The sequence below is a fragment of the Sciurus carolinensis genome, chromosome 9 (assembly GCF_902686445.1).
Source record: "Sciurus carolinensis chromosome 9, mSciCar1.2, whole genome shotgun sequence".
NCBI classification, from domain to species: domain Eukaryota; kingdom Metazoa; phylum Chordata; class Mammalia; order Rodentia; family Sciuridae; genus Sciurus; species Sciurus carolinensis.
Genome location: NC_062221.1, coordinates 53,661,173 through 53,676,497, shown reverse-complemented (window position 1 = coordinate 53,676,497; position 15,325 = coordinate 53,661,173). Strand labels below are relative to the sequence as shown.

At 39.2% G+C, this 15,325-nt stretch overlaps 1 protein-coding gene across 3 annotated transcripts in view; it reads left to right on the top strand.

Annotated features, from left to right (window-relative positions):
- Nucleotides 1-15,325, top strand: part of Mcf2l2 (MCF.2 cell line derived transforming sequence-like 2) — a 237,559-nt gene that overhangs the window by 50,795 nt on the left and 171,439 nt on the right. For all 3 annotated transcript variants that reach the window (XM_047563542.1, XM_047563540.1, XM_047563539.1), the window contains exon 3: nucleotides 516-630. In XM_047563542.1, the coding sequence (XP_047419498.1) occupies nucleotides 516-630 (115 nt within the window). The remainder of the gene's footprint in view (nucleotides 1-515; nucleotides 631-15,325) is intronic.

Sequence of the window (15,325 nt, the reverse complement as noted above, 5' to 3'; positions counted from 1 at the left end):
ATATTTGTGTTGGCATTATTCACTATTCTAACTCTATTACCTTTTCTACATACAGTATCTTCAAACGATTTAAAGTTGAATTCTTATGGTGCTGCTGAGCAAGCACAAAGGGGAAGAGAGGCCTATTTGAAATAGTTCAGTGTTGCCTGGGACGGTGGTGACCACCTGCAATCCCAGCAGCTCCGGAAGCTGAGGCAGGAGGATTGCAAGTTCAAAGCCAGCCTCACCAGCTTATCAAGGTCCTAAGCAATTCAGCAACACCCTGTCTCAAAATGAAATGTAAAAAAGGGTTGGGGACCTGGCTCAGTGTGTAAGTGCCCCTGGGTTGAGTCCCTGGTCCCCCCGCCACCAAATAATAGTTCAGGGTTAATTTCTTCCAAATTCCAGTTTGAGATAACATAGCTAGAAAGGGAGTAGCCAAGAAAATCCCTTTCCTGGTTTGATATAACATCCCTTACCTGCGAGGATGACATGGAACATTTTGCTAATGTCTTGACCACCCGTTTTTGTTGCAGGAGGCCGAGGGAAGGACGGTGCCCCCATCATCACTTTTCCAGAGTTTGTGGGGTTCAAACACATCCCAGAGGAGGACTTCCTGAATGTCATGACTTACCTGACTAGCATCCCCAGGTGAGCTGAACGTAATGTTCTGCTGCCTTCTCCGTCACTGGCCTCGCTCTGCATTTTCCATGTGGCAGGCCTGGGTTGAGACGGAGCCTTCCATTAGGACAGTTTGCATTGGCATGAAACTCAGCCAGTGTCTCTTGCCCATCAGTTAGGAACAATGAGTGTGGAGAGAGGTTAGAAAATAATGGCAAGCTGGGCGCAATGGTGCACGCGTGTCATTCCAGTGGCTTGGGTGGGTGAGGAAGGAGGATCACGGGTTCAAAGCCAGCCTCAGCAACTTAGTGAGGCCCTAAGCAACTCAGCAAGACCCTGTCTCTAAATAAAAATATAGAAAAGGGCTGGGGATGTGGATCAGTGGTTAAGCGCCCGTGGGTTCAATCCCTGGTACCAAAAGAAAGAGAGAGAGAGAGAGAGAGAGAGAGAGAGAGAGAGAGAGAGAGAGAAAGGAAGGAAAGAAGGAAGGAAGGATGGAACGAAGGAAGGAAGGAAGGAAGAAAAGAAAGAGAATAAGGTATCAGTGTTGACCATGCTGCATATAGGCAGTTCCTAGAAACCATTGTTGAGTGAATGAGAAACCAGTCAATCTGCTGATGCTCCTTGGGTGCATTCAGGTTTCCTGCTCCAGTTCAGGGTTATTCTGGTTTTTTAGGTCACCTTGCCAGGGCACATGACCATTGCTGAAGGAGCATACGCCATGTCAAGGAGCTATTTAATTCTCTTTCTAAATAAGAGCATTAGTGCAGAATTTATAATTGTTACTGTCTGATGGAGAAACTAAGTCAGAGAGCAAGGAAACAAAAAAGGCAGTGATAAAAACTGTGTTCTGTGTTCATGAAAGAAAGTTTTCTGGCATCTGCTGTTCTGCCTCCACCTGCCCCGGTCTCACATCTGGGTCTCACATGTACCCAGGTCTTTAAGGGAGAGTGTTGCGACAGGGGTCACACTGATGGCTGCATTTCACAGACACAGGCTCAGCTGGGAATGGGGTTCAAGACCTGATTCTAGACAGTGCTGGGTGTCCTGTCCTGCAAGGCAGGCCTGGCCAGGAAGGGCCCTGCCCTCCTGGGTTTGTACTGCCTGTGACATCATCTCTTACTTAATGAGGGTAGTTAGGGATTTACATAACAGTGCTGGCTTCCCATCTGCCTTATATGATTTAGGGGTAAACACCAGCTTTGTGACTGGAGGGCCACCTGGTGTCTGATCCCACCATGGAGATTATGATGTCGATTGCTTTAATGAAACCCACGCTCAAAGGTTTTTTCTTTTCTTTTTTTTTTTTTCTTTTATCCATTGTACTTCTTCAGAGGTGGTGATGGATTTATTTTTAATATACTTCTTCAAAGTTCAATATTTAAATTGCATTTCACTATTTCATCCTTCACCCTGCATTAATGCAGACACAAGAGTGTTTGGGGACATCCTTTGCTGCATGGATAGAAGGTGTCACAGAGCCTCAGGGGTCACAGAGCTCACCGGGTTCACTGCAGGACCTCCCCCCTCCCACACACCCCTCAGCCTGACTCCCTACACATCATGGCCCTCAGCTCTGAGCTCAGGTCTTCAGGGTATGTCTCCTCTGACTCAGTTCTACTCTCATAGATTCTTTTATCTTGATTTCCACAGAATCCTAAGCTTCCGCCTTGTAGAACACCATAGTAAGTGGAAATCATTTCTGCCTCTCCCATGAGACTGTGAACATCTCAAGAGTGGGGGCCCGCGCGTTCTTGCTTTGTTTTCTTGTTTGACCTCCAGCGCTCGCGGTGTCTGACACATGCTAGTTTCTGGAGAATAAGTGTTGGTAGGATTTCCAGCTTTGACAATGACTCATTCCAAACAGAAGGTGTTTGCTGTGTGGTCAGAGGCGACACCCTGACTCCTTACTCCTGCCTTCACCTCCTGGGGATTTAGGGAGTTGAACTTGAACTTCCTCATGGACCCAGTTGCATTTCAGGACAATGATCCATACTTTTAACAACTTCTCCTTTGATGCAAGCAGCAAGAAAGAGGGTGAACAGGGATGTAGTCTGTGGGTGAAAGGGCTCCCTATTGTCCTTCTGTTTGTTTTAGACTCACCGTCGGATTTTCCTAATTCCCTAGGTATACAGTCCAGTGCTAAACTGAATGGGTGATATTTGTCTTGTATTTGTTGTCTTTTGCAGATCACACGAAGGACAGCATGTTAGTGCCATCTGAACCCAGGTAGAGAGAAGCAAGGAGGGTTATAGGAGCCTCACAGACATAGAAGAGATGACAGATTAAGGGGCTACTGTTTTGGCCTCATTTCTTTTCTCTGCTTTGTGTTCCTTGTATAATTTCTTGTAAACGAGGACCATTTTTTCCTAGAATACTGTCTCTTAAGAAAGAGTAGCCAAGACCAGTTGTTCCCCTGTCCCCTTCCTGGCTTTTGCTGGCTCCTGCTTGCAGCCCTACCCCTGTTCCTTTCAACATAAAGCAGAGACAAAGGGCAAGAAGGCCTGGAAGGAGAATTTCACCCAAACATTGATTTCCATTTTACAGTTCAGGTTCCAGAGAATGAAACCGCCCTCATTGGTTTTATGACTCCTATTTATCATGATTTGCATCTTCCTAGTGGTTACCTGGTTACCAGTGCCAGAGCCCTTCCCAGGTTGTGAAATGTTTTATAGGCAGTTGGCAGAGGACTCATGATATTGAACAGGAGAACGGATACACTAGAAAAGGAAAATGGCAAGGTGCCGAGGCAGGGACGGGGTCTCTGTGCCCAAAGTTAACGAGGCTCTCCCACTGTAGTTGGTCTGGTGAGTGTAGAAAGGCTTCACCAGGTCTCCACTGAGTGCCCAGGGTGTACAGAGCTGTGCACAATTTTAGAAAAAACAAAAAAGGCCGTGAGACATGTCTCCAGCCTTCGGATACTCATTACATAACCTTGTGGTCATGATGTTTTATAAAATCATAATTAAGGTATTATAGAAACTAGAAGACAGAAAAAGTCTCTTGAGACAAAACAGTGAAAACTTCAGGAACAAAATGGCCTTGAAGGATGGAACAATCTCCACAGGTAGATACAGAGGGCAACATTCCAGAAAGAGGATGGGATGGGATCTAAGAGGCTTAGATACAGACCAAACCTGGATGGAAATTCAGATCTTAGCTGGGCATGGTGGTACACTCCTGTAATCTCAGCGAGCAGGAGGCTGAGAAGGAGGATATAAGTTTGAGGCTAGCCTCCACAACTTGTGAGACACTGTCTTAAGAGGGTTGGGGAAATAGCTCAGGGGTAAAGCTCCCCTGGGTTTAATGAAAGAAAAAAGAAGAAAGAAAGAAAGACAGAAAGAGAGAGAGAGAGAGAGAGGGAAGAAAGGAAGGAAGGAAGGAAGGAAGGAGAAAATAAAAGAAAGAAAGAAATTCAAATACTATTGCAATCTGAGGCAAGCACCTTGGCTTATATTTCTGTCTCCCTTGGATTTTGAAGTTTGAAAGAGAGCATTTGGGGGGAAATTACAGCCCACCAAGGCTGACTGACCAGAATGGTGAGGCTCCTTCTTAGGAGTGAGACTAAGAGCCAGGAAGACAGCCGAGGACAGACTGGGCAAGGCCTTTACCACCACGTTGAGGAACTGAGGCACAGGGAGCAAGAAAAGGCCTCTGGAGGGTCCGGGGAGGGAGCCGTGAGCAGATCGATTTGGTGGTGCTGTGCAGAATAGAGGGGTCAAGGACAGAAGGCAGGGAGGACAGCCAGGGGCGTCTGCATTGGAGCAGGTGCAGAATGGAGGCTGATGGCCAGAAGACTGGACTGAAAGGGGCTACAGGAAGGTGGGCGCTGGCGAGTGGGAAGGGGCGGAGGGGTAGAGCAACCGTAGGGTCTTAAGAGTTGTGTCTTGTTTTTACATGTTTGGGTGTGTGGAATTTGGGCCTCATTTGGGTTTTGATGGTCTCACCTGTTTTATTTTACTGATGTTTCTGGCTCTCCCCTGTCAAAGTCATCCTACAGCAATGGTTCTCAACTTTGGCTGCATATTAGAATCACCTGGGGAGTTTTTAAAACTCCAGATGCCCAGACCAGAATTCCTATCAATTAAATCAAGCTTTCTGGGTGGGGAACTTGGATTCCAGAGTGCTTAAAGCTCTCAGGCCATTCGCTTGCATAACCAGGGGTGAGGATCATTGAGCCTGGAGAGGATCTGGAGAAGCTGTGGTGAGATGGAACAGGATTTGAGATGTATGAAGAAGAAAACTTGGAATCAGACTTGTTTTTTGGATAGGTAGGGTAATGGAGCATGTGGGAAAGCTCCAAAACTGTGAACCAAAGTAAACCTTTCCTCTTATAAGTTGGTTATCTCAAATATTTTGTTACAGTAACTAAAAGCTCACTAACAGGCAAGATAGTGTCACCTAGAAACATGTGGCCTGTGGTTACAGATTACAGCTAGGCTGTATGAAAGAATTAGAAACACATTCTGAGCCACAGCAATAGTAACTATTTTAAATCACAGTTGTTTGTCCCCAAATCAGCGTTAGTATAATTAAGAATGGGTTTTTATTGCTCTATTCCTCTATTTAGTCTCCTTGTTTTATTTACAGTTCTAAGTTCATTATTAGAAAGGATTTAGATCAAGTACTTTTGTTAGACAGTACAAGAATCATATTTCATCAAGTCATTAATTTTATTATTGGCCATATCAGATTTCTATCACTGTGCTGTAATACTAGAGATAAACAACTTGTAAGGAGGAAAGCTTTATTTTGGCTCATGGTTTCAGAGATTTCAGTCCATAGTTGCTTGACCTGTCACTTTGGGCTAGTGGCAAGGCAGTGCATCATGGCAGGGAACACATGAAGACGGGTGTGTTCACCTCACAGCTGACAGGCAAAGAGAGAAAGAAAGAGGAAGGGTCCAGGTGTCCAATATCCCCCTCAAGGGCACATCCCCTGTGACCTAAGTTCCTTCCACTAGTTCTTACCCTCTTAAAGGTTCAACCACCTCCCAATAGGGCCACCAGTCAGTGACCAAGCACGGGTCTTTGGGGGACATTTAAGAACCAAACCATAACATTTGCTATTTCACAAGAACTTCTTCTGTAATCAATCTGTTCAAGGACCTATTTAAGCTAGAACAATTTTCCTTCATGTGTTTTTCCCACATAAAGCATGATGGATAGTCTTTGGGAGGAATCATACTCTCTTTTATGTGAGGTCACCTAGAACATGGTCTGACATTTGTACTTTAGGAAGGGGTAGGAAAGCAGAGTTACTCTTTGACCTGTGAATTATACTAGGACTTACTCTTTTGTAGTGAAAGACTGCATGGGATTATAACACCTTCTCAACTTTAGAAACCAGCCTCACCAGAGAAGTGAGTCCAGTCTGGGCCTCTTACGATTATGAAAGCCATGGAAAAGCCCCTGTTTTTAGGTGGCTTTGAAAGGTATTAGTGGGCGAAAGTTCTGCTTTGATTGCTAGGATGAAGTATGATTTTCCCTGGACACGCTGTGAAACTATATTCTGAATAGTGGGGGAGACGGATTCATTAGAGAAGTAGGGATTGGGATCCAGAGAGGGCTGTCTTGTTGTGTTGCTATATCACTCAAAGTGGGTAGATTTGCTTAGCAGCCTCAAGAAGGATGCCTGACGTGGATGTGGGAAAAAGGCACACTTTTACATTACTGGTGGAGTTGCAAATTGGTGTAGCCACTCTGGAAAGTACTGTGGAGAATCCTCAGAAAACTTGGAATGGACCCACCTTTTGACCCAGTTATCCCATTCCTTGGTTTATACCCAAAGGACTTAAAATCAGAAAACTACAGTAACACAGTCACATCAATGTTTATAGCAGTTCAATTCACAATAGCTAGATTGTGGAACCAACCTAGATGCCCTTCAACAGATGAATGGATAAATAAACTCTGGTATATATACACAATGGAATATTATTCAGCCATAAAGAAGAATAATATTATGGCATTTGCAAATAAATGGATGGAATTGGAGAATATTATGCTAAGTGAAATAAGCCAATCCCCAAAAACCAAAGGTTGAATGTTTTCTCTGATAAGTGGAGAATGATATATAATGGGGATGGGGGTGTGGGGAGTGAGAGAAGAATGGGGGAACTTTAGATTATGTAGAAGGAAATGAGAAGGAGGGGGGTATGAAAAATGATGTAATGAGACAGACATCATTACCCTATGTACATGTATGATTACACAAATGGTATGAATCTACATCATGTATGATCATAGAAACAAAATGATGCACCCCATTTGTGTACAATGAATCAAAATGCAATCTGTAAAAAATTCAAAGATAAATAAAAAAATAATAGAAAAGAAGGATGCCCGAGAGGCCACACTTCAATACCTGACTGAGGCTCAGTGTTAAAGAGCATCCCATGGGTCTATTAGGAATGAATGCCACTGGCAAGTAAGTCTCATATGCCAAAAATTTGACTAAATTGTATAAAGGGCAGGAACAAAAAAGTAATATCCTAGGTTTCTGTACTAGCAGAAAGAACTAGGGGTCTCAACTTACTGCTTCCTGACAGAGTAACCTTATCTGCATATGGAAGTTTTCTTTGTTCATTTTGCAGATGATTGTGTTTAGAATATCTCCACTACATCCTGCCTTTGATTCACCCATCCTGTTGGGGTGCTGTTGATTGTGAATATCTAGGATTTGGTCTTAGTGGTATTATCAGTTATGAACATAATAGCCACATCCCATAATAATCTGCCTCCTCTCCTATTTATGAGATGTGAGCAGTTATGGTGATGGGGTGGTCTGAAGAATTGAGATGCAACTGAGAAAGATATTAAGTGAGTTATTAGTCATAAAAATTGTCAGTGTTGCCTTTTTAAAAATCAAGCTTTGAATGGAGAGTAGGTACCTCTCCATATACCCTCCACCAGTCACTGAGTGGTCAATAAAATGTCCCAAGACTGTGAGCCAGAGAAGACTTGACCTTTTTACTATTTATTATTTTACAGTACTTCTTTATTTATTTACTAGTTTTTACATGTTTTTATTATTTATTATTTCCTACCTTATCATGCCCTGAGAATGATGTGGAAGGAGGATCTTTGTACCTTGGTCGCAGACAGTCCATTATTAAATGGATCAGTGCGTCACCACAGCACCTTTCTGATTGAATGATCTTTACACACTTCACCGGAATGATGAACATTGCATTGATTTAGAAAAAACGTATATTTTGGCCAGTGGAAAATTGGGTAAATGATAGGTTCGATGATGTAATATTTTGGAAAACAGGTTGAATAGTCCTGCTATCAGGCTCAAAGAGAAGATTGTTGGAATGCTTCTGTGGCAATTGTTCATTCTCTCATTTGTCACATGGTACACAGCAACAGATTTATTTGTTAACACTTTTTATTTTGCAAATAAAAAATAATATATACATATATGTGTATGTATATACTTATATATGTGTGTGTATATGTGTGTGTGTGTGTGTGTGTGTGTGTGTGTGTATAACAGTAGGCAATCTCTTAGGTATCCCTTTATGGTTTTAATGTGAAATTCTCTAACAACAAATAATGCTGGGTATTTTTTTACATGCTTGTTTACCATTTGATTAGCCTCTTCAATGAAATACCTGTTTGTGTGTTTTGTTAATTTTTAATTGCATTATTTGCTGATTATTGAGTTTTCCAGTCCTTGGATATTTTGTAAACAAGTATTTATATTGCAATAAACAAACAAACAAACAGGAAAAAAAAAGATGTACATTTGGTGTTATGGATCAGAGTAGTCTAGGTCAGAGCTCAACAGACTTTTCCTGTACAGAACAAGAGAGTAAATAACAGGGTTTCTGATCCAGTAAACCTTGGGTGTGGCCATTAACTTACATTTCTAAGAAGTTCCAGGGAGATGTTACTGGTCTGGGGAACCACATTTGTAAAACTACTGGTCTAGTCTAATACCACCTATAGAGGTGGATACAGGCAGAAAGAAGGAGGGACCTGTGTAATGCACAAGCTGGTGAAGGGCAAAGTTTAGGGCTGAGATGGGGACTTGGATTTTATGGTTCTGGGCTCAGGGCTACTCCACTGCATCATGAAGCTTTCAGATGATCTGATGGTGTTCTCTCTGTGATACCAACTTACATTATGTCTGTATTTCTTGATTTATCAACTTTACACAATATCTTGAGATTCCTCCCTGTGAAAAATGCGTTTTGTAAAATATGATTCCTTCTTTCTCCTCCTACCTTCTTACCCCCTAATTTTTGTTAGCTACATTATTAGTTTTAGATCACATACAGGTTACCATTATAAACTTATACATCTTCCTCATGATCCAGCTACCTTACACAATATCTACTGACTTTCTACTGTGTATTTCCATTTTGCTACTCTCATTTTCCAAGTTCTTCTATAGCATTTCCATTTTACTGCTAAGATTTATAATGTATTTACATTATTCTACAAGTGAAATTTTTTCTTTGACCACAGGTGAATTTCTGTTTTTATTTCTCCCAGTACTGAAACTTGAACCCGGAGCCTCACACATGCTAGGCAAACACACTACCAATGAGCTACACCCTCAGCCCTTTTACAACTTTTAAAATTTGAAACAGTTTCTCTAAGTTGCCCAGGCTGGCCTTGAACTTGCAATTCTGCTGCCTCAGCTGCCTCAGTTGCTGAGATTGTGGGTGTGCTCCACCCCACCCAGTTATAGGTTGATTCTGAATAATCCAAATCAGTAAAATGCATTTATGTACACTATCTGATGTACATTATATATACCTCTTGAGAGAGCTGCAAGTCAATGTCATTGAACCTGTGTCACTCACAGGAGCATGCACGCAATGTTCAGGTAAAACAGATTCTCTTTTCTTAGGCTCCATCTGTTGCTCAAACTCATGCCATAATTTATTTCATTTCAGACTCAGACTGACTTTCCTATATGCCTTTTCCCCTGGCATTTCTAGTAACCTTTCTTTTTCCCTTATTTATAGAAGTGGCACATATCTTCATTGCAGTATTAACACCTTGCAGATTCCTTACCATAGGATTTGTGTGATGCATTACTTTCCTCTTAAAAGAATTCTTTGAATGTCCAGTCTGCTCTTATAATTCAGGATGGATGGTGTCTGTACCTGTGGCAAGTTGTTCACCTAGGATTGCTTTTTTATTCTTCTGAGAAGGTTCTTTCTTTTATGATTTCACTTTTTCTTGGGATTGGGGATTGAACCCAAGGGCACTGAACCACGGAGGCATGTCCTACCTTTTTATTTTTTATTTAGAGACAGGATCTTGCTGAATTGCTTAGGGCCTCACTAAGTTGCTGAGGCTGGCTTTGAACTTGGGATCCTCCTGCCTCAGCTTCCCAAGTCACTGGGATTACAGGTGTGCACCATCATACCTGGCTTATGATTTCATTTTATAAAAACACTTCCAAGTTATTTCTTTTTTAGAAAGGGTATATGGTAAAGATGCACTTAACAGGACCTTGAATATCTGAAATGACTACATTCTATTCTCACACTTGACAGTAATTTGGTTGGTATGGAAATTTTTATGTAAAATAACACTGATCCATTGATTTGTAGCATCTGATGTTACTGATAACAAGGTGGATCCTTGTCACAGAGATCTGAGTCTCATTCCTACATACATAAGCTGTTTCTTTCTCCTCCCAAAAAAGATTTTAGAGTTTTTTCTTTATGCTTTCTAAGTTTGAAATTCCAAACATTTTCCTTATAAGCTTTCAATTCAAGATTCAAGTCTCTCAGGTTTAGATTATTTTTTTTCCTCTTTATTTTCTTTGGTTATTTCTTTCCTCGATCTCTCTAGCTACCATCTATCTATGCTATAATATATCATATATATAATATCATTTGTTCATATTCTTGCCCTTTTTTCAGTTGCATTTTTGATCTTTATTTTCCTCTGAGTTTCTAAGAGCTCTTCATGTGTTACAGACATCAGTCCTTTGTTTGTGATGCTTGTTGCATGTATTTTTATCTCACTTTGACTTTGCTTAGGGATATATTTTGCCCTGTGAAACATTTGTCATCAAATGTGTCATTTTTTCTTTGATTGTGTCTGGACTTTGAGTAATTGTTAGAAAGCTTTCCCACACTGAAGTGATGGAGTGGCTCACCCGTGCTTTCTTCAGACTTTGTATGCTTCCTGTTTTTTGCAGTTAGCTCTGATGTACTTATTTATTTCTGTGTGTGGTATGGAACATAGAGCTCAGTGTATCTTTTTCTAAATGGCTATTCAGTTCCTGGAGCATCATTAATTTAAAAGTCCTTACCTCATTGATTTGAGAGTTAATTGGTTTGTTTATTCATAAGTGGGTAATTTTAATTATAGAGGCTTTAAGTATGTTTAATATCTGATAGGATTAATTGCCCCCTTAAGCTTTAGTGTTTCAATATTTCCCTCATTGTTCTTTCTTGTTTTCTATGTGTATAGCTCCATTTAAAAAAAAAAGTAGAAGAATAAGAAGAAAGAAGGAAACATCTTGTTGGTTTGTCATTAGAACTGTGTAAATTTATACATTTTCTTGGAGGAAGAGTGACATCTTTCTGGTGTTAGGATTGCTCTAACGGGAAGAAATGTGTTCCCATTTGTTCAAATCCACTTTTGTGTTTTCCAGGAGTGTGTAAAACTTTTCCTGGCATAATTTTGTATATTTATTGTTGTTTAATTTTAAGTATTTTATCTTTCATTACTATTATAAATAGGATCTCTCTCCCATTATGTCCTTCAGCTAGCAATTTTATTTTTTGGACCATGTTAGATTTAGATACCAATCTCATACATGTTTCATAAATAGTATTTTAAACTTTTCTTTCTTTTTCTTTCTTTCTTTCTTTCTTTTTTTTTTTTTTTTTTTTTTTTTTGTAAAGCTCTGAAATAATTTTTGTGGCATTGGGACTATATATAGGGTCACTGAGGATCAGGTAGAATTCCCCTGTAAAACCTTCTGGGTCTTCATGACTCTCTTCCTTTCCTCTAAATTGGAACTATTTAAAGCTCTTAATTTCTGATGAGGTCCATTTTGGTAAACTGTACTTTTTTAAAAAGGAAATTATTATGTCTAAAGTTTCAAATTTATTTGCATAGAGGTCTGCAAAGGACTTTCTTGGGAATTTTGAATTTCTTGATTTTCAGTTCCCTTTGCCATTTCTTATTCTGTATACCAGTGCTTCGGCCCCTCCCCTTCTCTGCCCTCCCCTCTTCTCCTTTCCCTTCCCCTCCCTTCCTTTCCTTCTCCTCCATCTTCTTTTTCCTTATTAAGTTATCTGGAAGGTTATTTGCAAATTTAAAAAGTGGGAATTTGATTTGTTAGTTAGATCTATTGATTTTTCCATTCTCTATTAATTTCTGCATTTATGCTTAATATCTTCTTTTTTGTTCTTCCTTTTGGTTTGCTTAATTTTTCTCATTTTTTGAGTGGAGAAAATTATTTTCATTCTTTATTGATGTAAGTGCTTAAGGTTTTTGCTGCTTTAAATGTATCCCGTAAATTCTGATATTTAGTGATATTTTATTATCATTCTATTTTAGAAATTCTGGGATTTTTCATTATCTTGGTAAAGAGTTGTCTAATAGAAGTATTAAACTTTCAAGTATTTTCAAGTGATCAATTTTTGTGAATGTTCCATTTATACTTTAGATAAAGATGTATCTTTTATTATAAGAATGTAAAGTGTAATATATATTCATTAGGTCTTCCTTTATTGTATTTATAACCTTTTGCTCTGTTTTGCACTGAAAGTGGTATATTAAAATCTCCTATTTAAAGTATGTTTCTATATGTCTCCTTGTACCTTCTGTAGTTTTAGCCTTAAAAAGTTGTTTATTATGTCATTTGATGTATAGGTAGTCATATTTGTTTTATCATCATTATAAATTGTGGTTGCTAGCATCGAAAGCATTCTTCATTGTGTTTAGTGCTTTATGGCTTGAAATTTTACTTTGATATCAAGACTGAAACCTTGCTATTGTTGCTATTGTTTCTATTTGCCTAGTATATCTTTATCTTTGCCAATTCCTGTTTTTTTTTTTTTTTTTTTTTTAATGGTGCTGCTAGGGTTTGAAACCAGGCTCTTGCACATGGTAGGCAAGCACTGTACATACCCAGTCCTCTGAATTACTTGTGCTTTGGATCGTTCTATTGTATGCTGTAGTTCTTACTTTGTGAGTTAAATTAAAAATCTTTTTCTTATAACAAGTGAATTAAACCCTTTAATATTTATTGATGTGACAGATACATTTGACCTCAATTTTGTCATTCTTTTATGACTACTAAGTATGTTATACTTACTACATTTTCCTTTTTTCTTTTTAAATTTTAAATTTTAATTTTAAACTTCTTTTGGTGTTTAAGAAGATTTGAAATTTTATCCTTGTATTTACATCTTTTTAAATGCCCTTCATCTCTATTTTTAAATTTAACCTTTTCCTATCTGGTTTGTCAGTTTCAGTAATATTCTTTGACTTCTACCTGTTGCCTGTGCAATAATAAATGAACTGATTCTCTTCTCTTCCTCTGGCCTTTCCCCTTTCCCATCATTTAACTTACATTATTTGTGTTTATTCTTCTTCCACATTTGGTATTAGACCTACCATTATATTAAATCAATCATTTTGCTGATGTTTCTTCAAGTTATCTCTGTTGGATGAAGTTCAGCTCCTGCTAGATTCTTCAAGAAGGGCTCACAGGTACAAAATTCCTAGAGTTTCTGTGTTTTTGTAACTTTTTCTACTGCCCCAACACTTGAAGGCCAACTTCACCTATAGGGATATAAAATTCTTTTTCTTTTTCTTTTTCTTTTTTTTTACTTTTGCAGACTGCATTTTGATTTGTTGCACAGAAATGGAGTACAACTTTTCGTTTCTATGGCTGTGCACAATGTAGATTCATACCATTCATGTAATCATACATGTACATAGGTTAATGACATCTGTCTCATTCCACAGTCTTTCATACCCCCACCCCTCCTCCCTCCCATTTCCTTCTATGTAATCTAAAGTTCCTCCATTCTTCTCTCACCCCCCACCCCCCCACCCCCATTATGTATCATCAACCACTTATCAGGGAAAACATTTGGCCTTTGGTTTTTTGGGTTTGACTTATTTCACTTAGCATGATATTCTCTGCAGTATGGAGATTCCTCAGAAAACTTGGAATGGACCCACCTTTGACCAGTTATCCCACTCCTCAATTTATCCCAAAGGACTTAAAATTAGTATACTACAGTGACCCAGCCACATCAATGTTTGTAGCAACTCATTTCACAATAGCTAGATTGTGGAACCAACCTAAATGCCCTTCAACAGATGAATGGATAAAGAAACTGTGGGATATAAATTCTTGATTCAGATTTTGTGTTTGTGAGTTGTTCTAGAGTGCCATTTTGTTCTTGCCATAATTTTTATGTTGCTTTTGAGAAGTGCGATGCTTGTTTGTCTTATCCTAGTAAATTATTTGATCTTTTTCCTGGAGGTGTTGAGCCTAACAGTTTTACTAAGATGCATATCAGAGTTGGTCAGTTCAGGTCAATTTTCCCTCATGCTTGCTAGATCAGGTGTAAGTAGATTTTGTTTGGGGATAGTTTTCTTGGATTAGACTTTTAACTTATTTTTGTACCATTGTTTCATTTTAGCTTGTTAGGGAACCCAAGTATATATATTGTTGTGGGGGGCAAATTAAGAACAGACAGATCACCACTGAGAAGTCCAAATTTGAGAGTCTTTATTAGCCGGCTAGCTGACTGTCTCATACAACACCCCAAAAATGGCTATTGGGAGAACAGCCCATAGGGTTACAGGGGTTTTTATACCATAAGTCAGTACATCAATCATAAGTGTCTGTTGCTATGACTCAAAAGTACAAACTAACATCATGAGATCTAAAATCATAAGCAGAAGGGGAAGTGGGTCAAAATGATGTTGGTTGGGTACAAGCTAAAGAATGGTTACTAATATCTAGATAATCACTGTTGACATGGTACATTGTCTAAGAAAAATAGGAATCAAAAGGAGAACAATTTTACATATTTAAGATTTGCCATTTTGTGTTGCTAAACCTGCTATGCTAGGCAACTACTGATGGGTACAGAGGCAGGGTGTTCCCATGGGAGAAGCATTTCCTACATAACATGGAGTCTCAGGGTAATATGGAGTCTGTTTAGTCATTGTCCATATAACCTGGCCTATAACATTTCCATGGAGTCAAATATGTCAACCTGTCACAGTATGTTGGTATTTTTTTTTTTTTTTTTTGGTCTTACTTTCATTTCTACCATTTTCTTTCTGATCCTTTTTACTTTTTAATTTTCATTCTCTTGTTTTTGTTTTCTTGTGATTTTTTTGGTACTGGAATTGAAGGCAGGGGTGCTTAAACACTGAGACACATTGCCAGCCCTTTATTTTTTATTTTGAGACAGTGTCTTGCTAAGTTGCTTAGGGCTTTGCTAAGTTGCTGAGTCTGGCTTTGAACTTGCAATCCTCCTGCCTCAGCCTCCTGAGTCTCTGGGATTACAGGCATGCGCCACCATACCCTGTTCTCTTATTTAATTTCTTGGTGTTATTCACTGCCTGATTTTTTTGTTCAAATAGGTCATCTCTTGGCTATTTTGTAATCTAGACTGCATTTCTCATACAATTTTGTCTCCAACCAACTCTTTTAATTCCTTCCTTTTTTATATGTTAAAAAAATTCATTTCTGTTATGTTTTTTAG